The sequence below is a fragment of the Anguilla rostrata genome, chromosome 7 (assembly GCF_018555375.3).
Source record: "Anguilla rostrata isolate EN2019 chromosome 7, ASM1855537v3, whole genome shotgun sequence".
Lineage (NCBI taxonomy): Eukaryota > Metazoa > Chordata > Actinopteri > Anguilliformes > Anguillidae > Anguilla > Anguilla rostrata.
The window spans coordinates 30,084,947-30,109,143 of record NC_057939.1 but is presented as its reverse complement, the minus strand read 5'-3'; the positions used below and the strand labels follow the sequence as shown (position 1 = coordinate 30,109,143).

General features: G+C 42.5%; 2 protein-coding genes across 5 annotated transcripts in view; both read left to right on the top strand.

The window, feature by feature from the left end:
* The first annotated feature begins 4,013 nt into the window (after positions 1-4,013).
* LOC135258490 (uncharacterized) lies at positions 4,014-17,468 on the top strand. 4 transcript variants are annotated; one of them, XM_064341928.1, is made up of 2 exons: positions 4,014-4,454; positions 15,192-17,468. In XM_064341928.1, exon 2 carries the CDS (start codon positions 15,459-15,461, stop codon positions 16,920-16,922), a length of 1,464 nt encoding a protein of 487 aa, XP_064197998.1. In that variant the 5' UTR covers positions 4,014-4,454; positions 15,192-15,458; the 3' UTR covers positions 16,923-17,468. The 4 variants fall into 4 exon arrangements, with proteins under 4 accessions (XP_064197998.1, XP_064197997.1, XP_064197995.1 ...); XM_064341927.1 differs by having other exon boundaries at positions 15,001-17,468; XM_064341925.1 differs by having other exon boundaries at positions 4,014-4,580.
* A 1,958-nt stretch (positions 17,469-19,426) lies between these two features.
* LOC135258584 (uncharacterized) overlaps positions 19,427-24,197 on the top strand; it is a 37,272-nt gene continuing 32,501 nt past the window's right edge. Inside the window, exon 1 of the mRNA XM_064342050.1 lies at positions 19,427-19,802. The gene's annotated coding sequence lies outside the window, so the exon portion shown is untranslated. The remainder of the gene's footprint in view (positions 19,803-24,197) is intronic.

Genomic DNA, 24,197 nt, shown 5'->3' with positions numbered 1-24,197 from the left:
ACATTTCTGTTCATTTAAATCATCAGGTGAGTAATTTGCCTGTTGGATACTGGAATGTGAGGATTAAGGCCAGTTAATTTTATTGTGTTGTGCTATGTTAAAGTTGTCATTTTTGTTGCACCTAGGTCATGCCTCTCTTAAATCAATCATCACTTCCTCACAGCCAGTTACCTTGTCATGCATCCCAGAAAGTGCAGCATTGAGATATCGATTGAATTACAAGGTACCAAATGGATTAACAGATTAATAGTGAAGACTATTAATTATTAGTAAAGTGAAGTAATGAATGGAATGATCTTGGAATGTGAAAATGAATCATCTTTGAGAAGCTAACTCAGAACCACTTGTACTTTGATTTCCTGCAATCAACAATAAACCATGCATTTTTTATTGTTGATTCATAGCCCTGACCCTTGCCTACACTGCCGCCAACAGGACAGCCCCCATCTACTTGCAGGACATGACTCAATTCTATGTGCCTGCTCGACCACTCCGCTCTGCGGCAGCAGGGCGTCTTGCAACCCCTCCCACCCGCCCAAAGGGATCACAGAGCTTCTCCACCCTAGCTCCCCAGTGGTGGAACGAACTCCCCATCCCTCTCCGAACCTCCCCCTCACTATCCATCTTCCGCCGTGGCCTGAAGACTCATCTCTTCAGACTATACCTAGAATAACCACCACCACGCTGTGTATATATATATATTTAAAAAAAAAAAACTCTAGCTTATTCTTCTGCCTAGTTTGGCTTTGCAGATGTTAGACCAGGATAGTGTTCTTTGTTCTCGGCTAGAAATAGCTTTACAAAATAAGTAATTGTACCTTACTGAACCCGTGTTCAGCAGTTGTCTACGATCATGAAAATGCACTTTTTGTACGTCGCTTTGGATAAAAGCGTCTGCTAAATGAATGTAATGTAATGTAATGCAATTTCAAAACATCTTTTTACAGTTTAGTAGGTTTGCAAAAGAAGCTCATTAAATCACCTCAGGGACAGAGCACATACCAAGTTTCAGACATAGGCAAATGTTTTTATAAATCAAAAGATATTTACTCATCCTTACTCTGAAATGCAGAGTACGAACGGCATGACCTCCACCACCACCCCTACTCCAGGGACACTGAAGTCAGACTCAGTTATAAACTGAAAAATTATTTTATCATTCAAAAAACGATTCCTCATCTTGATTATGAACTACTGCATGCTATGAACTCCTAATAAAATCAAAACTACAGAATAAAAGGCTAACATGTTTTGTTATTTTTTGTTTGTTAATACTTTTCATCCCCTCTTTGTTGAAGCCCCGCTTTACCTGTATGTTTGATTTGCATAACCTTGGACCCCCTCGCCGCGTCGCGGTAACCAATCTGATTTGATCTATAATGATCCGTCAAGTAAATTGTCCCTATTTTTCCCCCCTCATTTTAGTTCCACATTCTATCGTTCCACCTAACTCGTAATTGCCGTATCGGGTTTCCCAACTTAATAAAATCTCATACAGAGAAACTGATAAGAGGAACGCAGCGTAGAGAAAAGTCTCTGAAATTGTCGGTGGCTCTGCTATGTAGTTATCGCCGTTACTATTAGTTATCACTGTCCAGTCTGAATAAAATTCATTTTTGCAGTAACCTAGCTCTGAAAAATGTTAATAAGCTGCCTAGCTAGGCTGCCTAATGTCTAGCCATAGTGAGTAACAACAAACAGTAACAAACAAAAAAAATCTTCATAATGTATGAGTTGCTAGTTGTTCGTTTCAACCAGCCACCTAGCTAGCTAACCAGATATAACTTTGAAGGCATTATCTGGCTAATTAGCCAGACAATGTTTTTGTTGTTGGTTGTTACTCACTAGCTAGACATTAAACAGCCTAGTTAGGCAGCTGACTAACATCTTTCAGATCTGGGTTACTGCAAAAATGATTTTTATTCAGACAGGACAATGAATATGAAATATGGGCGTGTCACCTATTTTTGACGGACAGTTGTGTTCGTTAAATGTTGACCGGGTTTAATATCGTGTTTCATATTCATTCTCCTGTCTGAATAAAAATCATTTTGCAGTAACCTAGATCTGAAAGATGTTAGTCAGCTGCCTAGATAGCTATTAGTTAGCCTAGCTAGGCAGCTTATTAACATTTTCAGAGCTAGATTACTGCAAAAATTATTTTTATTTAGACTGGACAGTGATAGTAGCTAACGGCGATAACTACATTGCAGAGCCACCTACAATTTCAGAGACTTTTCTCCACGCTATTTCCTCTTATCAGTGTCTCTGTAGGAGATTTTATTAAGTTGGGAAGCCGGATACGGAAATTACGAGTTAGGTCCTCCATTGTGGAACGATAGAATGTGGAACTAAAATTAGAAAAAAAATAGGGACAATTTACTTGACGGATCATTAGATCAAATCAGATTGGTTACCGCGACGAGGCGAGGGGGAAAAGTTAAAATTTTTGCCATCTCCACTGCAGCCTCGCCGCCTCCCGCCGCGCCGCCGGCAATCCCAAAATGCCTTGCGGGGTCTGACCGCCACCCCTCATTCAAAATGAATGGAGGCGGCTCCGCCGCGCGGCGGGGCCGCGTATAGTGTGGCTTCACCGTCAGGCTGAAGCCACACTATACGCGGCGACGGCCGCCTGTCGCCGCGCCGCGTCCCCACAATCGGCTGTTTGTGGGCGTGTCACCTATATTTCACAGACAGTTGTGTTCGTTAAATGTTGACCGGGTTTAATATCGTGTTTCATATTCATTGTAATGTCTGAATAAAAATCATTTTTGCAGTAACCTAGATCTGAAAGATGTTAGTCAGCTGCCTAGCTAGGCTGTTTAATGTCTACAACCAACAACAAAAACACTGTCTGGATAATTAGCCAGATAATGCCTTCAAAGTTATATCTGGTTAGCTAGCTAGGTGGCTGGTAGAAACGAACAACTAGCAACTAATAGGCTACATTAGGAAGATTTTTTTTGTTTGTTATTGTTTGTTGTTACTCACTATAGCTACACATTAGTTAGCCTAGCTAGGCAGCTTATTAACATTTTCAGAGCTAGATTACTGCAAAAATGATTTTTATTCAGACTGGACAGAGATAGTAGCTAACGGCGATAACTACATTGCAGAGCCACCGACAATTTCAGAGACTTTTCTCCACGCTATTTCCTCTTGTCAGTGTCTCTGTAGGAGATTTTATTAAGTTGGGAAGCCCGATACGGAAATTACGAGTTAGGTCCTCCATTGTGGAACGATAGAATGTGGAACTAAAATGAGAAAAAACAGGGACAATTTACTTGACGGATCATTAGATTTCGTAACACTAGGACAGAGCCATTTTAAAATCGCTCAATAGGGGGCGCGATGGTGCCAATGCTTGGACCCCTCCCAACGCCGCTTGCGGCTTTAATTTCAAACTGCTTTCCTAACGGCTATTTTGCATACTGCGACTTGGGTTTTTAGATATATTTTAAAGTGAAAGACCTGTTTACAGATAATTTACTTTACAACTGTTTAATTTTTGAAATATATTTAAAATAGTTTTCTATGGTTTAGTGTTGTAACACTATAGTCCTATGCTTATTGATATGTTGAACAGGCTTCAACTTAAAGGTTGTTAATAAACCAGGTTTTTAATAAACCGTGAATTCGAAAATGAGGTCATCCCTTGTGGACAGTATGTTTCTGATCTATTAAGGTAATTTCAGTATCGTTAGGTACCGAGTATTGAATCAGTATCGTTTCAGTATCAATTATCGTGATACTAAACCTGGTATTGGTATCAAAGTCAAAATTTTGGTATCGTGACAACACTAGTGTGACACCTTTTTTAGTTGCGGCATGGAACCGCTGCAACTGTACAAACACGCCGGGCCATATATGTGTTACGACATCCCATCTAAGTGTTACGACATAGTAAAGGCCTTTACGGGAAGCGGCCAGGACACATCCATGGCGACGCAATTAAGTCATTCGACAGCGTCTCTTAGCACAAAATTGGCCATAAGTCATCCATTTTTCATACAATCATCATGATGTTCAGTAGATATGTTGGGTGAAGGTATATGATCATGAGGACAGAGCCATTTTAAAATCGCTCAATAGGGGGCGCGATGGTGCCAATGCTTGGACCCCTCCCAACGCCGCTTGCGGCTTTAATTTCAAACTGCTTTCCTAACGGCTATTTTGCATACTGCGACTTGGGTTACAACAGTGAATATGTACGGATTTCTAGACGTGCTGATAGAGACCCTTTCTCATATTAACCTCAAATACGCACGACAAGATACTAGCAAATTAGTCAAGTTCCATTCATTTATATGGGGTGGTCGATACACGTCCCCTTAGCAAGAAAAAGCTGGCACTGGACCACCTCTGACTTATTTGCCGGCACAGAAAAAAATCGCGAAAGTACTGAAAAAATAACCACAGGAGGATAACAAGGACATTTTTTCCTACATAACTAGGTACAGGTTGTTACCGATATTTCGCCTATTTCATATATAGCTGCAAATCAGTTTGAAACGCTTTCCTGTCTCTCGAACGAAGGTGGTCGAATAGGTGCTCTCACTCTAGCACTGACTTCGTTTCAGGTAACAAACTCATGATAAGCGATAGCTGATAGCTAGCTGACCAGTAATAAGCCTGCAATAGTTATGAATTAGCTAACTAAATTGATTGTAGCTAGCTAGCTAAACGTAGCTTACATTGTATAAATTATGCACAGTAACGTTAGATCAATGCTAGTAGTTGATACGCTTTAGCTACGTTTTGAACTAACGTTATGATACCTGTTTCCAATTACTTCAGTGTTACATTGCCTGATCATTTTTTGTTGTGGTAACCTAGCAAGATGACCCAACTAGAGCCACAATGTTTTTCCAGCAATGCATGCTATACAAATAAATAACCTACAGTAATTGCATTGGCTACACATGCTGCCCACTACTAGCCCCAGTTTGTGTCTCTAATCATCGTTTTTAAGCAATATCATAGAAAGAGTGCACAGTAATGTGTATGAAACCCAGAACAGTTATGGATTATGCAAGGAATGTATGATGCTAAGCAAGGTGCAATACTGTCAACAGTTATCTGTTTCTGTCACTTGTTTTTCTGGTAGTGTAACGTTATCACATTTGAGTTTGGCCAAGTAACGGCTCTATTCTTCGACTGGTAACCTCAAATAATACTGGCTAGATAGATTTAACTAGCTAGCTAACGTAATTTACTTGTTATTTATTTTGCTTGTTATCAGAAATAGTCTAGAGGGACTCCGTTGTTATTGATTGTTTGCGGAAGTCTGCCGGAAGTTAAGTTAGGGCCAGAACAACGCACATGCGCAGTAACGTTTGTTTATGTTGTTACCGTTGAAAGCGTCTTCTTCTTCTTCTTCTTTGGTGTTTTGCGGTGGTTGGAATCCTTTTCAGTTGCATTACCGCCTCCTTCTGGATCTAACCATGTACTGCTGTCTGGATCTCTTATATTCTGTTACTTATTCCAGTTGCCCTCAAAAAACTAAATATCACCTTCTTTCCCTCCACCGTGTCCCCACACTCAAGCAGATCTGTAAGCCTTGCCTCCACTCTTAGTCTCTGTAACCCTGTAAACATTACCCTTCTTTCTTGCTCATACTTCCTGCATTCAATCAGGACATGCTCCACTGTTTCTGATTCCTGGCACTGATCGCAATAGCCAGTTGGATGTTTTCCTATAATAAATATTGTGCTATTCAAGTTGCTGTGACCAATTCTTAATCTACTTATGATTACTTGCTCTCTTCTATCGGTTCCACTGTTTCTTACCGTTCCTACTTTATTTTTTATTTTATATAAATGTCTTCCTTTTGTTTCACTATCCCAATGTTGTTGCCATTGTTTGATTACTCCCCTCCAAACGATGCTTTTCCCCTCTGATTTTGAAAGTTTAACATTAAGGTCCACATACTCTCTCCTGACCGCCTCCTTCGCCAACTTATCTGCTTTTTCATTTCCCTGGATTCCTGAATGTGCTGGTACCCACATGAACTTTATGTTTTTCCCTTGATTAGTTATCCTTGAATTATTAAACAACAGTTCATATAATATGTCTTGGTGATTACTTCCTGATCCTGTTTTAATGCTTGACAATGCTGATACAGAGTCACTACAGATGAGTATATTATTTGCCGTCACTCCTTCCACCCACTCTAATCCTAACAGAACTGCAATTAGCTCAACAGCATAAATGCTCAAATAATCTGACGTTCTCTTACTGATTCCAGTCTGGTGACTGGGAATCACCACTGCAGCCCCTGTTACCTCTGTTATTGGATCCTTTGACCCATCTGTAAAAATCTGTAAATAGTCATTGTAATTCCTGTCCCTATGCATGTAATATTCCTGAACTAAATCTGCTGCTTTATTTCTGTGCTTTATATTCAATAGTTCCATGTCCACATAAGCATTTTGCAACATCCAGACTGGTCTCACAGGCCACAACACAGTTGGACAAAATTCAATTTCATGAATTTGCATTTGTTCTGCAACGTCCTTGCCTACCCATCCAAAGCTTGTTTTTTGTGCTTTTTCCCTCTCCCAACTAGCCTCCAATACCCTCTTAGTTGGATGACTTTCTGTGTGTCCCCTTAGATTTATCCAGTAATTGGCCATCAACTGTTTCCTACGAATCCAGAGAGGCATTTCTCCTGCCTCAACTTGCAGTGCACACACTGGCGCCGTTTTTACTGACCCTAGGCAAATCCTCAGAGCACGAGCCTGCACAACATCCAGGTCTGACAGCACAGTCTTGGCTGCTGAGCCATACACCACACTACCATAATCAATTCTTGCCCGGATTAGCGCTACATATATATACTTCAATTACGCTATATCAGCTCCCCATTCCAGCCCAGCAAGACATCTCATAACATTAATGACTTTCTTACTTTTTTCCACTATGCTTCTTATATGCTCTTTCCATGTTAGTCTGGGATCAAAATGTACTCCCAAGAAACGAACGCATTCTACTCTCTCTAGGTTACTTCCGTATAACTTCAGACTCCTTGCTTCCCTGATTTTCTTACTTGTGAAGAACATAATTTTTGTTTTTTCCACCGAGAATTTAAAACCCCATTCTATTCCCCATCTTTCCACTCGATTTATCCCTTCTTATAATTTTTTAACTATATGTTCTAGGTTCCCTCCCCTCTTCCATAAAGCCCCATCATCTGCAAAGAGAGACCTTCCCATGCCTAACGGTATACTTTCAAATATATCATTTATCATGACTGAAAATAAAGTAGGACTTACAACACTCCCCTGGGGCGTACCATTTTCTACAACATGTTTACCTGAGACCTCTGACCCTATCTTGACCTGAATTGACCTATCACTTAGAAAATCCATAATCCAATTGAAGATGTTTCCCTCAATTCCCATTTTATGAAGCTTGATTAACAACCCTTCTTTCCATAGCATATCATAAGATTTTTCCACATCGAAAAATACTGCAGCCACAATCTCTTTATTCACCTGGGCTTTTCTTATCTCATCCTCTAAACACAGAACTGGATCCATTGTGTTCCTGCCTCTCCTAAATCCACTCTGATATGCAGCCATCAGTCCCCCTTTCTCCAGAAAGTGCATGAGCTTCTCATTAACCATCCGTTCCATTAGTTTACATATATGTGACGTTAAAGCAATGGGTCTGTAGTTTCCTGGCTTACTAGGATCTTTTCCAGGCTTTCTAATTGGAATTATAATTGCTTCCTTCCAGCTCATAAGGACTCGCCCCTACTTCCACACTTTATTGAATAACATCAGCAATTTATTTAATCCTCCTTCACTTAAATGTTTAATCATTATATAGCTTATTCCATCTTTTCCCGGTGCACTCATTCCTGTTTTGCCTAATGCCCTCTTCATTTCTCCAACTGTAAATGGGACATCTAGTAAATTTCCACTGGTATTCTTTCTCCTTAGTGCAACCATGTTTCCAGCTTTGGTTTTTTCCCTGCCTTGCTTTTCTTCCAAATTCAGATTATAGGAACTGTGTACTGTAACAAAGGTTTTTAAAAGTAATTCAGCCTTTTCTTTATTGGTTATCGCCACTTCATTTCCGGTGCTCAGGACAGGGTAGTTCCATTCCCTCCTATCTCCTCCCATTTTCTTTATCATTCCCCAAACTTCTCCTATCTGAGTGGTGTTCCCAATTGACCCACAGAACTTCCTCCAATATGACCTCTTTGTCTGTCTTATCGTTTTTTTAACCATTGCCTGCACTTTTTTGTACTGGACCAAATGCTGAAAATTATGGGATCTTTTGACCAGTTTAAATACCTACTCTTTACTGCTTGTTTGCACTTATCATCCCACCAAGGTACTAATTTCCTCTTTGTCCTACCTGTACTTTTAGGAATACAACTTACTGCAGCTGCCATTATACCCTGCAATATTTTGCAGTTACTCATTTCTATACTCATATTGTCGCTAATCTGCTGTAGATGTTTATCACTTTCAGTCATGAAGTTTCCCCAGTTAGCTTTTCCAAAAATCCATTTACCACCTGTGTTCTCTGTATTCTGTACCATTACTATATTTATTTTACTGTATATTGGATAATGGTCACTGCCTATGGTCCCTTCCTGATACACATCCCATTCGCACAATGGCGCTAAGGTATTGGTTACTAACGTCAGATCTATTACAGACTCCTTTCCAGTGTTCACATCTATCCTTGTGTTTCTGCCATCATTAATACAGACAAGGTGTTTTCCACCCAACAACTCTTCCACTACCTGCCCATTGTAATCTGTTTTATCATTCCCCCATAACGTATTATGTGCATTAAAGTGTCCACACCACACAATGCTTCCTCTATTTAATCCTTCTATGTCTTCCAGTCTGCTGAGTTCTAATTTCCTGCATGGATTATAGAAATTTATAACCACCAGGTTCTTCCTTTCTGCCCACACTTCAATAACCACACACTCCAACTCATTTCCAATATCAATATTTCTATAAGGAATGTCCTCCTTCACAAAGGTGACACAACCCCCTCCTGCCCCATCCTTCCTGTCCCGCCTGATTGCCATGTACCCATTTATTATAAAATCTAAACTTGGTTTTAACCATGACTCCTGGATACACAGCAGGTCTGGTTTTTCCTTCTGACTATAAATGAACTTTTTAAAATCCTGGCCATTAGCAATCAAGCTTCTTGCGTTCCATTGGAGAATTAACATTATTACTACTATAACCCAATACATTGTGTTTCTTGACTTGCCTGAACACTTAACTCCTCCCTAACTTCCCCCCATTTTAACCCTCTTATACCCAGGTGATGCACAGCTGCTTTGACAATAATCTTGATTCTTTCCATTTTTGAATTTACATCCGCAGTTGCGTTTATAACTCCCGCTATAAACATCACCAGTTTCTTTTTCTCTATCAACAACTTCTTTTCCACCTCTTGCATTATACTTGCCGCCGTTTGCTCTTTCCCTCCCCCCTGCTTGTCATTCAGTTTCTCCTGTCCAGCCATCTTAGCTGCCTCGGCATAAGATACTTTCTCTTTTGTTCTAACCTTCTGTACTGCAACCTCACGCTTCATTGCTTCACATCCCCAGTACGCAACACTATGTTCACCTCCACAGTTACAGCATTTCGGTTTTATACCTGACCCACACTTTCCATATTCATGATCACCACCGCACCTTGCACATCTTCTCTTGCCCTTGCACACCTTAGCTATGTGCCCAAACTCCTGGCAATTGAAACACCTCATTGGTTTTGGGACAAATTCCCTGACATTATATTTAATAAATCCAAAAAAAAATTATTTTGGGATATCTTTGGCATCAAACTCAATCAGCACTGTTTCTGTATCTTTTTTCTCAGCTCCTCTTGTCATTCTTTTAACATTTTTAACTTTACTGTTACGCACTTTCAAGTTTTCTGCTAACTCCTTCATACTTACACTAAGGGGGATCCCTGTTATCACCCCCTTACACCCATTGAGACTCGGCTCTCCAACTTTCACAGTTTTTGCGACTTTAACTTTTCCTATACACAGTAGCTTTCTTGCCTTTTCTACTTGGTTCTCAGAGTTACATCCAATTAGCAAGTTACCATCCCCTAGCACTCTCACAAACTTGACTTCACCTACTTGTGCTCTGATTAAATATGTGAGTCTAAGCGGGTCCGTCTTCTTCACTCCACCTTCTCCCTCAAACCTCACCACAACATTAAGGGATCCTGTCTTTGAACTCCTTGCCTCATCCTCCCGTCCCTCACTCTCCATTTCTCCTAGATTACAGTCACTCTTTTTCTTCCTCTTAGCCGTCCGACGCCCACCTCCCTTCCCCACCTGTTCCCATTCACCGCCATGCCCCTCCTCCTCATTCAACTCCATGCTGTTATAGCTGTCTTCATCTACCTCCTTCCCCGCCATGTTACCACAGTCAACGAGAAGCAGCGTGAAAGTCTCGCTACCGGACCTATACAGGCCATCGGCCGACACTCCCATCCTTTACTCCTCACTCGACCGACTACCGATTACCAAATCTAACACTCACTCAATTTATTCCAATGAACCAGTAAGAAGCAAACAGATTCAAAACTTCCCGCTGCGCCGCACTTCCAAACCACCGTTTTCCCTGTTTCAAAAAACCCGCTTCACCCGACAATCAGTGGCCGCAGTAGTCAGCTACCTACTCCTAGCTACCGCAAACACTCCCCTAACTGGCGCTTTCCCTATTTTAATCCTTTTAAAGGTCTTTCTACACGGCTAACCCCGGCCGGAAATCCCAAACCGGGATGCGCTTCTCTAAATCCTAATCCTTTCAGAAGTGTCCGCACCTAACAGTCAAAAGAAAAAACAAAACAAAACAAAAGCCATAAACTGTTTGAATTTCGCTGCCTCGCCGGCTCGACAACCTCCCGACCAAGCGGCCAAAACCAGACTTCGTTTTTGAAGCTCATTTCCTGGTGTTGTAGTTCCTGGTTGCTCACTAGCGCCACTACGGATGGCTCCAGTATAGGTGTTTTCATATCCGGTTTCCATGTAAGTCTACGGTACAAATGCGATCAAAATACAAAGTCAATAATTTTTTCTCACAAGAACAAATAGTCATAATAGGTGTATTTTATTGGTCTTATGACTGTCCATGGGTCGATTTCATGATTTATTGCGTCATTTGGGCACAGTGCCAATATTTGTTCTGGACCAATGAGGTACAGCTTGCGTCACTTCCGGATTACTGCAGAGGACTGAGCTATAGTAGGGGCTACAGTCTATGGTCACTGGGGTGGGCGGTGGCGTCTCTTGGCCTTGACATTGCGGCGCCGGCTACGGTCCGCCTGTGCTAAGTCTGAAAATGCAAGCATCCCATTTCGTGGTGATTTAATTATGGCGTGTGCTATTTACAGCTGCACTAGACGACCATAAAATAATCCTCCTCTTAAGTTTTTCGGTAGCCGAGTCATTTTTACTATTTCCTTTAGCCTACTTAACCAAATAATTTGTTGGCAGAAAGCGTAATCAGCTTGCTATATTTGGTAGTCCAGTAGTAGCCTATGCTAAAACAGTTCGCAACTTCGGCTACCAAGCCATTTGACTAGCTAGCTAACCTTAACCGGCAAACATTCAATCTGTCAGACGTGTTTGGCGGCTTGTCAGTCGTGTACATTCCGTAAATGTCTACCTGGGCCATGCTTCAAGCATGTGACAAAGCTACTATAATCCCGATTTTGGGATAAACACTTTTTCAGTTTCACGAACCGAATTAAGAGTCTCAAGGTTCATTTGCTGAAATCACACACAACGAAATTAACCATCTTGGCATTTAGAAAGGAATATGTTTTTAGCATTTAAGAGACCGACAAGCTAGGCATTTAAGACAGTGGTTCTCAGAATCGGTTCTGGGGGCTCCTTGCGTATATTGGCTTTTCTCCATTGGTTTTGATGATTTACAAGAAAAAAACGATAGCCTAATAATAATTAGAAATTCAACGTAGGCTACATTATTTTTGTCTTCATGCACCAGGTGGAAAACTTGCTGTACAAAGTGCGTTGTCATATTTACACGCCTGCAGATCAGTTATTAAAATACTTGGTAGATTTGTTAATAACCGCTGACAGTGTTAATTTTTATTCGGTAGAAAGTGATTTGCGAACGATCGGTCAGCTAGCGTCACCCAGCAAGTGAACACCACAAACGGCGATGGAGTAGCTAGTAGTAGCAGTTACTGGCTCATTAACTGACTGGCGAAAACCTACGACGATAACTTACTCGGTTAACAGCAGATCTACCAGACAGTTATACGAAAATTAGCCTAGTCAAATCACCAGTAGCCTACACATCTCCGATTGATTGACCATCAGTGTAGTCAATGTTCTTCCCCTGTGGTTCATATTGCTAATGCGTGAGCTAACCACGGATAGCCTACCTAGCTCACTGGCAAGCTGATATGCTAGTTAAGCATATTCGTTTTGCTGAGAAACATGAATTGAAGATAACTGAACATAGCCTAATTGTATTTTTAATGTCATACATATAACGTGATTACATGACAGTACAGTCACGGATGGAAATTAAACTCCGTAAACATCTGATAATATATTTTAAAACATAACGGCAGACAGTCAGCTAGCCTCGTTCAGGTTGATGGGCTTTTCCGCACCGGACTGTCAATCAAATTGTAAAAATCACAGAGCGGCTTTTAAACTCTGTGGTTTTGGCTCCAACTCCAAAATGGCCGCGCCCGCCATTGAGCTTCAAAACGTATTTTCGGAGACCCACGGAGAGTCAATGGGTGACCTCACAGTAGCTTTGTCCATATTTTTTACAGTCTCTGCTCCCGACCAGCCAACCTAAACTGAGATGCAGGATGCCAACCGCCTTCACTTCCTCCGTATCCTTCTCAGAAAGTCTGTCTATTCCAAAAAAAAACGTTGAAAGCGTCAATTGAGCTTGTAAGTCAAATTGCCTCCAGGGGGCGTCTGGTTCGTGACGTCACAGCCCAATGTTAAAATCCTATTGACTTTTTAAAAATCACTGATTGTAAAATATCTATAGCGATTAAAAATTAAAAATTTCTCACGTTTTTTTGGGACCGTTATTCTCTGCCATAGCATGTGCTTGGTTATATTTATTTCAATCTCTGGAGGGAAAAATAACGGATTTATGTCGATTTACGATATGTTGGTGGTCCTGAACTACACTAAAATCAAAGTCGCACGATATACGTCACAACCACGTGTGCTTGTAAGTCTACCCGCCAAGTGCGGTGCCTTGGCTGCCCCTAACTGCTGGTCTGGGATGAGATTTCCCTTCACAGGTCCTAAATTTAACCATTAGTAGGAGAAGAAAATAACTGACCCTGGACCAGCAGGGCCAACTGCACCCAACACCGGTGGCTAGTTAGCTATACCCACGACAAATGCGGTGTCACAGGTTAGCTTAATGCATTTGTTCAATGGTCAGGACAATAATGTTAAGAAGGGAGAAAATCATTCCAAATCCAACCATGTAGAGCAGGTCATATACAGCCAGAGTATAATAGCGGGTCTGTTAGCGCCAGCATGAAAGATATCGTTTATAAAGTTTCGGTTAGCTAACGTTAACGTTAGGAATGGCTGGATCAGCAGGTAGCTAGCTAGCTGTCAAAGTCAGGTTTATTTGTCATTACAAACCATATGCTGTACAGTACACAATGTAGCGAAACTTCGTTTCGCAAGGCTTCGGTGTAACATAGACTTTCAGTCTGCTCACAGCACTTACAAAGGAATACACACATTGTGAAAATCAGAATCACAGTGCACTTAGACAAGACGGGTGCAGTAGGCAAGAGATAGACAATTTCAATAAATAGTTTTATTAAAACATAGTAAGTAGTAAATATATTGTAGGTAATTTATCGAAAACCATGCTGGCTAGCTATATTGTTGTTGTGTTGTGATAAAAATATATATGACGTTATATTCCATTTGAAATTACGTCTTAAGTTAGTTAGGTTAGCTTGTACTCTTTTATACGGTCTATGGTTGTACTTTATAGATCCCTGAAAGGAAATCATGTTGTCATCACGACCGTACAATTATGATGTGAAATAAACAATATAACTTAATAGTAACAAATCTGTTATTTCCAGTAATTTTAAATTGAAATACGATATCGAAGTGACACTAGAAATAGAAGGGCGCAAGCGTGTTCCAGCTGAGCCGTGACGATATAAGCGTGCGTCGTGAGCACAGTACCGGTATGTGTAGTTCCTAAGCGTACTAAACGTACACAACATTGTACCTTGTACTTCTCATGGGTCAATCGTACCGCATACCAATAGCTAACTGGTTCCCGACTTGTAACTAAAAATATCGCTTATTTAAAATTGCCCCATTCATTTTCCCATTGACAAATTTGCGGGAAAACGAGGGGAGTGGCTTGGTGACGTTTACACTTACAAGCTCTATAGTCTTACTCTGATCTTATGATATCATCATATAATACTTTTATGTCATCATAAAATACCTTTACTCTCTCACTCTGATGACACTGTTACTGTTTTTACACTGGACCCACTACAGTTGCATAGAAAGGAATGGACAATAGAGCTTGTAAGTGACTTTGACTTTAGTGTAGTTCAGGACCACCAGCAGATCGTAAATCGACATAAATCCGTTATTTTTCCCTCCAGAGATTGAAATAAATAGAAACAAGCACATGCTACGGCAGAGAATGACGGTCCCAAAAAAACGTGAGAAATCTTTTATTTTTAATCGCTATAGATATTTTACAATCAATGATTTTTAAAAAGTCAATAGGATTTTAACATTGGGCGGTGACGTCACGAACCAGACGCCCCCTGGAGGCAATTTGACTTACAAGCTCTATTGAAACCCAGAAACGGGCATATGAGACCTCAAAGCCTGTTCATGACTGATTTTTCCATTGAATATGTTAATTGGGTTTTTAAAATTTTTTTTTAGAAAACCCCAACTAACATATTCAATGTATTCATATTCAAACGACGGCAGCGGCGCCCGGATCCAGCCAGACCATCCACCAGGATCAACGCTTGGCGCCAACGGCCTGAAGGGAGGTCCCACTGCGCTTTGAGGAGCTGACTTTCGATCAGCTCCCTCATTTCTGCAAGTTTTGGTCCCCCTGGGACGGACGAGCAACCGCTTAGCGCTGTACCTGTGCTTCTTTTCTTCCACCTACTTAGGTCCGGCCTGAGAGAGAGGGAGGATGGCCACAGGAGTGCAGCCAGGAGTCCGACGCCACAACGCCGTCCGGATGACACTCCAAAACAGCGGAGAAGGGGGCAGCGGTGCTAGTGGCCCCACCCAGGTGGCACAAGGGGCGAAGGGCGCAGCCGTAGGGGGCGCTGCTGAGCCAGCAGCTCCTGGGGGGGCAAGCAATGCCACTGCCCCCAACGTCAACAGGAGAGTGATAGGTTTGACCCTCCTAGAATTTAGTGCTCCAGCGAGCTATGGGCTTTGTGCCTGGCGACCTGAACTGCCTGGTGAAGGTTCCGGGTAACGCAGATATCTTTGAAATAAGTTTTAGGACTGCAAACATCCTGGAGAGGTTCTGTCACCTCTATAGAGAGGGGATGGGTAAGGCTCCCCTCAGCAATTTCGATGTAGAGCCCCTGTCCGACACGGAAAACAAGGTGGTCACTGTACAGTTCTATAATGAGGCTGTACAGGACCACGACGTGAGTATGTGGTTGGGCAGGTATGGTCTTGTTAAGTCCGAAGCCCGGAGAGTCCTTGATGAGGACGGAGTCTGGACCGGAGCCAGGAAATGGCTGGTCCAACTCAAACCTGACCCCTCTGCACCAGGGGGGGTATGCCACATCCCCAGCTCTATCACGCTGGGGAGACATAGGGGTGCGGTGTTCTATTACGGCATGCCCAAGCTGTGCAGGAACTGCGGCGAGTTAGGTCACTTAGCCGCGACCTGCACAGTGGTCAAGTGCAAGACGTGTGGTGGCGAGCACGAGACCAGGGCATGCCGTGACCCAAAGCCCTGTAACCTCTGCGGAGCGAGGGGGCATCTCTTTAGAGACTGCCCCCTCTCGTACGCGAACAGGGCTAGGAGCACCGTGCCCCCTCCACCATCTGCTGCCCCCCCTCCGGCTCCACAGCCTCCCCCGCCTACCCCCATGCCACGCACCAGACCACCCACTCCTACCCCTTCCCAGCCTGGAAGCCCACCCCCACAAGCACAGACCACAGCACAAGACCCTACCCTCGGTATCACCACCCCTGGAACCCCCAACTCCACAGTGCCCCCTGCCGAACTAGGTCCCACCAACCCCGTCACTGTCAAGGAGGAGCCTGACTCCGACACCCCCATTGTGGTGTTGGAGTCAGACTCCTCAACATCTGAATCTGATTCCATCACACCTTGGCAAAAAATCAAAAAAAGAAAGGGCAAACGTATCAGATCCCCAACCTCAATAATACAAGAACCCCCCATCCAACCTCCCAACCCAGCAATAGTCCGCCAAAAAACGCACACAACAAAAACACCAAAACAGTTATCCTCAAAACCGGAACATAGACAACAACCTATAGCCAGGCCTGAGCCCCCTCCCTGCCCTGCAAAACCATCTACGCCACCGCTCATACATCACAGAGAAACACTACAGAATACCATCACTGCCCACGCTAGAATCGTTAGGGACCAGCCAGCCTCCGGTCCAGACCCTGTTAAAGGGACTGGAGCATCACCCTCCTCTCAGGGCCCTCCAGGGACTGGGGGGAAACCTGGGGCAAGAACACCTGCCCCCACCTCTCCAGGACGGAACCTCCCAGGCAGTCAGGAGGGGAGGCCTGGGAGTGCACATGGTCTGGGGGTGAGTAGGCGCCTCAATAATCAGGACATAGTAAATCAAAAACTCAATAAAATCTGCAAAGACATAGCAAACAGTAACATTGGATCATAAATCTTACAAAACAATAAAATTCATGACACTCATTAACAATTTCATCATTAAACACACGCAGCATCAAAGACCCTTCCAAACGCCACACAGTATTCTCCATTCTGTCTCAGGTTCCCTCAGACGTCATCCTGCTCCAGGAATGTTGGATGGCGTTCTGGGGGAAGAATGGAGAATGGGAGACTCTCTCTGGTCTGGCTGCAACATCGCCAGAGCTGATGGGGTCGGCACGTTGGTGAAAAATCCCTTTGTGCGAATAATATCTAGCAACATCGTAGAGAGTGGGTGAATCCTTGTCACCGATCTCGAGGTCGGGGGTTCCCCACTCAGGGTCATCAATGTGTACGGCCCCACCAGCGTGGCCGAGAGGGTCTCCCTCTTTACAAAATTATCACCACTTTTACATTGCACAATGCCGGTTGTCGTGGGGGGGGGATTTCAACTGTGCTTTAACAGATGAGGACCGCAGCAGACCCAGACGGGACCGTTCCAGTGACCTGCTGCGGTCCCTCATAGAGGATTTCTCCCTCCGCGACGCCGGGGGCGCCTCTCCCCCCCAACACACATGGGTGAGTTCCTCTGGCAGCTCCTCTTCGAGAATTGATTTATTTCTGCTTTCAGAGTGGTTGTCAACCGGCAGCCCTCTGACCCGTTTGCCATCAGGTCTGGCGTCAGGCAGGGGTGCCCTCTAGCATCTCTCCTGTACGTCATCTACCTGGAACCATTTCTCCAGACCATCAGGGCCAGCCCCAGAGTGGCAGGTTACCCGCTGCCGGGGGCTAGGGGAGAGCGTACATGGACGACATTACCATCGTCGCCACAGATAGTCGCTCCATCGCTTGTGCCACCAAGGTGTTGGACGACTTCTGTGCGGCCACTGGCGCCCTGGTCAACAGGGACAAGAGTGAACTGTTTCTGTCTCCCTATTATAGTGGGCCTCTAACCGTTTCCTTCCCTGTACGCAGAGATACCATCAAGCTCTTGGGGGTGACCTTCCAGGCTGACGGAGGAGGGCGAACGAGCTGGGAGGGAACCCTACGCCACGTCCAAAACAAAACCCGGAGCTGGAGTGCACGGCCCCTGACCATGGCGAGTAAGATCCTTGTCCTGAAGGCAATTGTCCTGCCCATTCTTCTGTATGTGGGGAGGGTGTTTCCCCCATACAAGGCCACCAGCAAGCAAATTGCTAGGTTGGCCTTCTGCTTTGTCTGGGGGAGCAACATGGAAAAACTGAGTAGAGCCACCCTCCTCAAAGAGGAGAGGAATAGGGGGCGGGGGGTCCCGGACATAGTCAAAATCATTATGGTGCAAGATCTGGCCGCCCTGGTCCAGAACGCTGGGAAGGTGGGAAAGGCTTCTGGTGCCTTTGCTAGGTACTATGCCACCCCCTTCCTACGGGCAATGGGCCTGGGTGTGCTGGACCTCACCATACCGTATAGCTGGGACCCCACTATGTCTATCAGGCCCTGAAGGACTTTGCTTTCAGGACGGGATTGCCCAGGGCTGGCCTGACTTCGTGGAGCTATAAAATCATTATGGCTCATTTAAAATCAAACGAGACTGCCACGCTCCCGAGGTCAGGGCCGGCCCGGGACCCGCAAGTCATCTGGGCAAATGTGACACACAAGTGTCTTACCAACAAACAAAAAGACATTGCCTGGATGACAGCTCACGGGTGTCTCCCCACAAGAGTTTTTATGTACCGCAGGCACTTAGCCCTCACTGAGCGCTGCCCCCACGGTTGCACTGACTCGGAACACAATTTCCACCTGTTCTGGGAGTGCACCGTGGCTAGGCAGGTCTGGGCCTTGTTTCCTCTGTCTCCCATAACAGGTTGCTGGCGAGGTCCTCCCTGACGGCTGAGAGCGTCCTCTACGGTCCCCGAGAGGGACTCAAAACCACGGAGCTCCAGCGTCAGTGGGGGATCGTCAATACCATCAAACAGGTCCTGTGGGAGACGAGGAACATCAAGGTCTACCAGAAAACAACTGTGGACCTGGTCACTCTCCGGAGGAGGATTCAAAACCTCCTCCAGGACGGTGTTCTGGTGGACTTTCGTAAAAACAAGGACCTGGCGAGAGAGGGGGGTGGACCACTGGAAAGAATCATATAGTCCACCCCCCTAGGAGGGGCACCCGCTCTTCACCCCATCCCGAGCACATGTATTGTTGTTTATCCTTTTACATTTTATTTATTGTGAATTCTTAAAACAATTATTGTCTTGGTGAGTGTTAGTATGGATACATGTATTATTGATTTGCAAATTTGCAAAAATGTTTTCCCTATGTTATCCCTTTGAGTGTTATTATGTTTCGTAATTTTTGTAAACGTCTATGTTTAAATGTGCTTTTATTCCTGTTTTGATTTTTTTTTAAAGGAATACGTTTTACAAAATGTAAAATGTTTAAAAAAACCATTAAAGATAACATATTCAATGTAATATATAGACTTTTTAAAAAGATATTTTAAAGACCAAGGGCATATAAAACAACAAAACATTTTTGATCAATATTTATAAGGTAGGCCGAAAGAGAACTGCTGAAATACTTGTGTAGCCTATATCCAGAGTTAAGAACATCATCTTGCTAGCAACTACTTCTAGCTATTGCCCGTTATCTTTCTCGTGTTTAGCACGAGGTAAACTTTAGTTCGATTTTTTTAGTTTACCAATAGGGGGACACGTGAAGTTTTTGGCAACCCAGTGACCGATTCTCAACGTCACAGTGACCACGTTTTCTGGATTGGGTGAAGTTAAAAGACACTAACCGTTTCGAGTTGTTTTAATTCCCATAATTTTAGCCATTCCGCTCATATTTGTGTTTTTTTTTATTTTTAGAATACAGTAATTAGGCGAGGTGAAGAATTTATTTCAGTGAAGCAAAGGTAAGTGGCTTTTGTGGTTTTACTTAGGTGATCCTGCAAAACTAACTGGCTACCTAGCCTAGCGTGTAAGGAGTCGAGATAGATTACATCAGGTGACTGGTTTGTTGGTCCATTAAAAAAATAATAAACAAACCATTGCGTATTGTTTTATATATTAAGCATGGATGTATCTTAAATTGTTTCGTAAAACATTGGATGTAGGTAGGTGAGCTTACTGGATCAGTAACGAGTGGAGAAACTGTCAAGTAGCAGGCTGTTTTGATAGCTAATGTCATTACCAAATAACTATATGTAAATGACCGTCACAAATTAATATCAGAAAAATGCTTCACATATAAGCGTTGTTGTTGATTCCATATGTTCATCCGCCAGGTATGTAAACCAACTCAGGCTAACTGTTTAATCAGAGACTGTAAAAAATATGTTTAATCCGCTAGCTCTATCGTGCAGAGAGACCAGAGACTGTAAAAAATAGAGACAGAGCGCAACGCGTCATACTCTAAAAACCACGCCCACCGGAGGGGAAGACAATCGGCGCCACAATATGCAACCTATTTATTTTTTACAGTCTCTGTATGCAACCAAGGGCTGAAACGCTAACAAAATGCCTGTAGCTAGCTAAAAAACATTAGATTTAAGCATGTCAAAGGATTATTTTAGCACCTTATGTCTACCTGCGTTAGTCTAACCCTAGCTTGCTACTTCAGTGTAGCGACAACGTTATAACGGTCTCTGAAAAACGGCATTTGCCTTTGGCTCGGGGGGCTTCTGGTGAAACTGATTCAGAAATTAACCGTAGTTTAAACATGGCAGCTAGAACTTAGCTAACGTTAGCTACTTATTACCTGCAATTTTATTAACGCTAGCTAAGTGGCTATCATTTTAGCTCCCCCTTCTTAGCCATCTACAAGCTTGTTGAAACAACGTCGCTAGCCAACTCCAACTTATTTCGATTGACAGTAACGTACTGTATCTAGCTTGCTAGCTGACACGCCGCTAGACTCCGATGTTAGGACAGGTTTTTTGGTTCGACAGCTTATAAAAACTTAGTTCTGGGTTCTTTACCCAGTTGGTAGTGCATCCCACCACACAACACCTTTTAGGCATTTTTCTGTTGTTTGCTAGCAGATTAAAGTGACAAGGAGGCACCTTCATGCAATACAAAGTCAATGGAGAGCGATGAATTGTTTTCCCCTCCGGCGTGGGCCGGACTTAATTGCGCTCTGTATGTGGCCCACCGGTGGAACACGTGTAGGTTTCCGGCCTGGTTATGATGTTTCTGAGTGGAAGGCAAAAACGTGCTGTTACGCTAAATTGTTTTCCTCCATTGGCCGTTTTTACCTTCTTGCTTAACCCCATACACCCTGCTCATGCTTTGTTTAATCTCCTTCCCCATCTTTCAAAATCCATCAATCTCCCTACCACTCCTTCATACTTAATTCTGTATTTTTCTTCCTAAACAGGCATTACTAAAACGAGGACTCATAAAAGGATTTGTAATAGGTGGGTCTCAGGTAGGGTTGGGAGGTTTATGGGTATTGTTTTAAATTGAGATTAAATTTCTTATTATCACATCGGGTGAGGAAGTGCTGTTTCTATTTGTGGTTTTTTTCCACATTGGGGGCACAGTCCCAATTGAGCTTGTAAGTCAAATTGCCTCCAGGGGGCGTCTGGTAAAAAAATTTGACGTGTATCCGTGCGACTTTGATTTAGCGTAGTTCAGGACCACCAACAGATCGTAAATCGACATAAATCCGTTTTTTTCCCTCCAGAGATTGAAATAAATATAACCAAGCACATGCTATGGCAGAGAATGACGGTCCCAAAAAAACGTGAGAAATCCTTTATTTTTAATCGCTATAGATATTTTACAATCAGTGATTTTTAAAAAGTCAATAGGATTTTAACATTGGGCTGTGACGTCACGAACCAGACGCCCCCTGGAGGCAATTTGACTTACAAGCTCAATTGCGGGCAGCCAAGTGTGCCATTGGTGGCTGGTCGCTAGAGAGCAGAAACGTTGCCGCCCACTTTTTCAGCGGCCCCGGGTTCCGGAAGTACATTTCCCATTCATTTTCTCCATAGACATTTCAGAAAGACGCTAGATAATATAGTTTTCAGTCATGAACCGAACCATCCAGGTAAAAGATGAGTCATGACGTTATAAAAATTATTCAGAGCCAAAAATATCTTTGAAAAAAGAAAAAAGGCGAAGGTACAAGACTGTGTACTTAACTTTAAAGAGTTAAAGAGGGAATTAACTTCACATCCCATAGAGCATTGCGAATGATGCAATCGTATCCCTTTCCCCTCACTTTCAATCGGTTTCAGCCAAAAAAAAAAAAAAAATTCAATCGGTTTCAACCGCATTTAGGTTAATTATTTTTTCTCTTTAGTGATTTCTTGTACTTAGCGTTATAGTCTAATGTTTTTATATTATATCGTTCTGTACTGTAGTCCCTGACCTTTGTATCGTTTGCTAGTAAAGCTGTACTTTCGTTTAAGCTAAAGAAGCTACGCTTCAGCTTCGTTGCCACGCAGTCATGGTTAACGTTAGCTCGATTTCTAACAGATCAGACATTTCAGACAAAAAGTAACATGAATACTTATCTTTTCTGACTATGTGAAACAGTTCAAATTAACCGAGATGGTGGCTATCAAAATCATTTTTTTGTGTGGAATGATATGGAATAAAAACAGCTAATGTGATTTTATTTGTGTGAGCACGAATACTGGGATGAGGGACACATTGGATCTGATAAAGATTATTCAGGAAAATAAGTTTTTTTGTTGTTGTTGTTTTTTTAAATGCATGACTCAGAAGAAACACATAATAAATGCAAGAGAAACCATGTTTTTTTATTATAAAAGATGATTCATTTACATCAAGGCATAGAGATCATAACGACAATAAACACCTCTTAACATACAAGGCACACTAGATAAGAAAGATAAATTATATAAAATAATAATATAATAACAAATAATAGAGAATAGAAAATAAATAAAATTATTTTGTTAAAAAAAATTAAAAAAACATTACAATAATAATAAGTCTGTACTCTTCCATAGTTGCTCTAGGGGTCATCATATATTTTCAGTTCTTCATAAGCTCTGAGGAGAGACTTGGCATGTTTTCCTTTCATTGGTTTTAAAGCACTGAGATGATTGTCCACAAGGTCCCTTCTAAAAACAGAAAAAAGGGGTTTCATTTTCCTCCATTTGGATGTGTGGATGAAAAATTTCACCAGGAGTATCAGGTTGTTCAATATCAGGTCACTCTTAATGTCCTTCATGTTAATACCAAACAATATTTTCTCTTGTGAGAGGAGCAAGTAGTTTGGTTGACAGCCAGTCCAGCAAATCGTCCCAGAATGTCACATACAGTAGGCTACATACAGTGGAAAAACAGATGATCAGTAGTTTCAATTTCAATTTTACAAAAGCTACAGTTATTTTGATTAACATTAAATCTCAGTCTTAGCAGTTGATTGCACGGATATTATTCAGAATTTTGAAGTGGACTTCTTTTGTCTTGGGGCTTACAGGATAAGTAATATAGTTAGTTCTCCATTTCTTAATGTCTGATTCTGAAAACAGTTGGATGACGGAGTTTCAATTTGATTGTATTGGGTACAGTATATTGTTCAGGTGATTACGTACCAATTTGTTTGAATTTTTCTCATCCAGAAAATCATGACCATTAAATTGAAGCACAGGTAAATTTATAGCACACAACTGTTTATCTATGTTTTGGACTAATAGTCTAACTGAAACAGGGATTGCTTTGATCACTCTATCAAACTGAGCACGTGTGCAAACTGTCGTATTTCAAGCAGAAGTTTTCATAAGATAGCCAGTATCCCTGGTCATTAATTAGATGGGTTATTGACCAGATATTTTTTTCCATCCAATGCTGTAAGTAAAGAGATTTGCCATTACACAGCACATACCTGTTGTTCCAAATGGGGGTTTGATGTGGGGTGAAATTATGCGTGTACATGAGCTTCCAGCATAACAATACTTGTTTGTGAAATAAGGACAGTTTGATTGCTAATTTTTAACCTGAAAATCACATTTAAGAACAAACTCTATACTGCCCATTTTTTTCAACAATCCTCTGGGGAGACAATACCAAATACAATTTTTGTTCAGCAAGAAAGATTTTAGCCATTTTGATTTCAACACAGCATCTAAGCATTCAAAATCAATAGCTTGCGAGGCTCGGCGTCTCTCCAGTTTTTGCAAATTACCTGGAGCTTAATGGTTCTGAAATCCATCTCTTTCTCCTGAAGGAAGACATGCAACTGCTTGAACATATCAGTGATTCCTGATGAGGCTCGATTTTCCCACATTTATAACTTTCTTTTGAAAGCCTCCACTCTTTCATGCTGG

Excerpts from the sequence above, each read along its gene's own strand:
- LOC135258490 (XM_064341928.1), top strand. The coding sequence starts at position 15,459 with ATGGGCTTTGTGCCTGGCGACCTGAACTGCCTGGTGAAGGTTCCGGGT.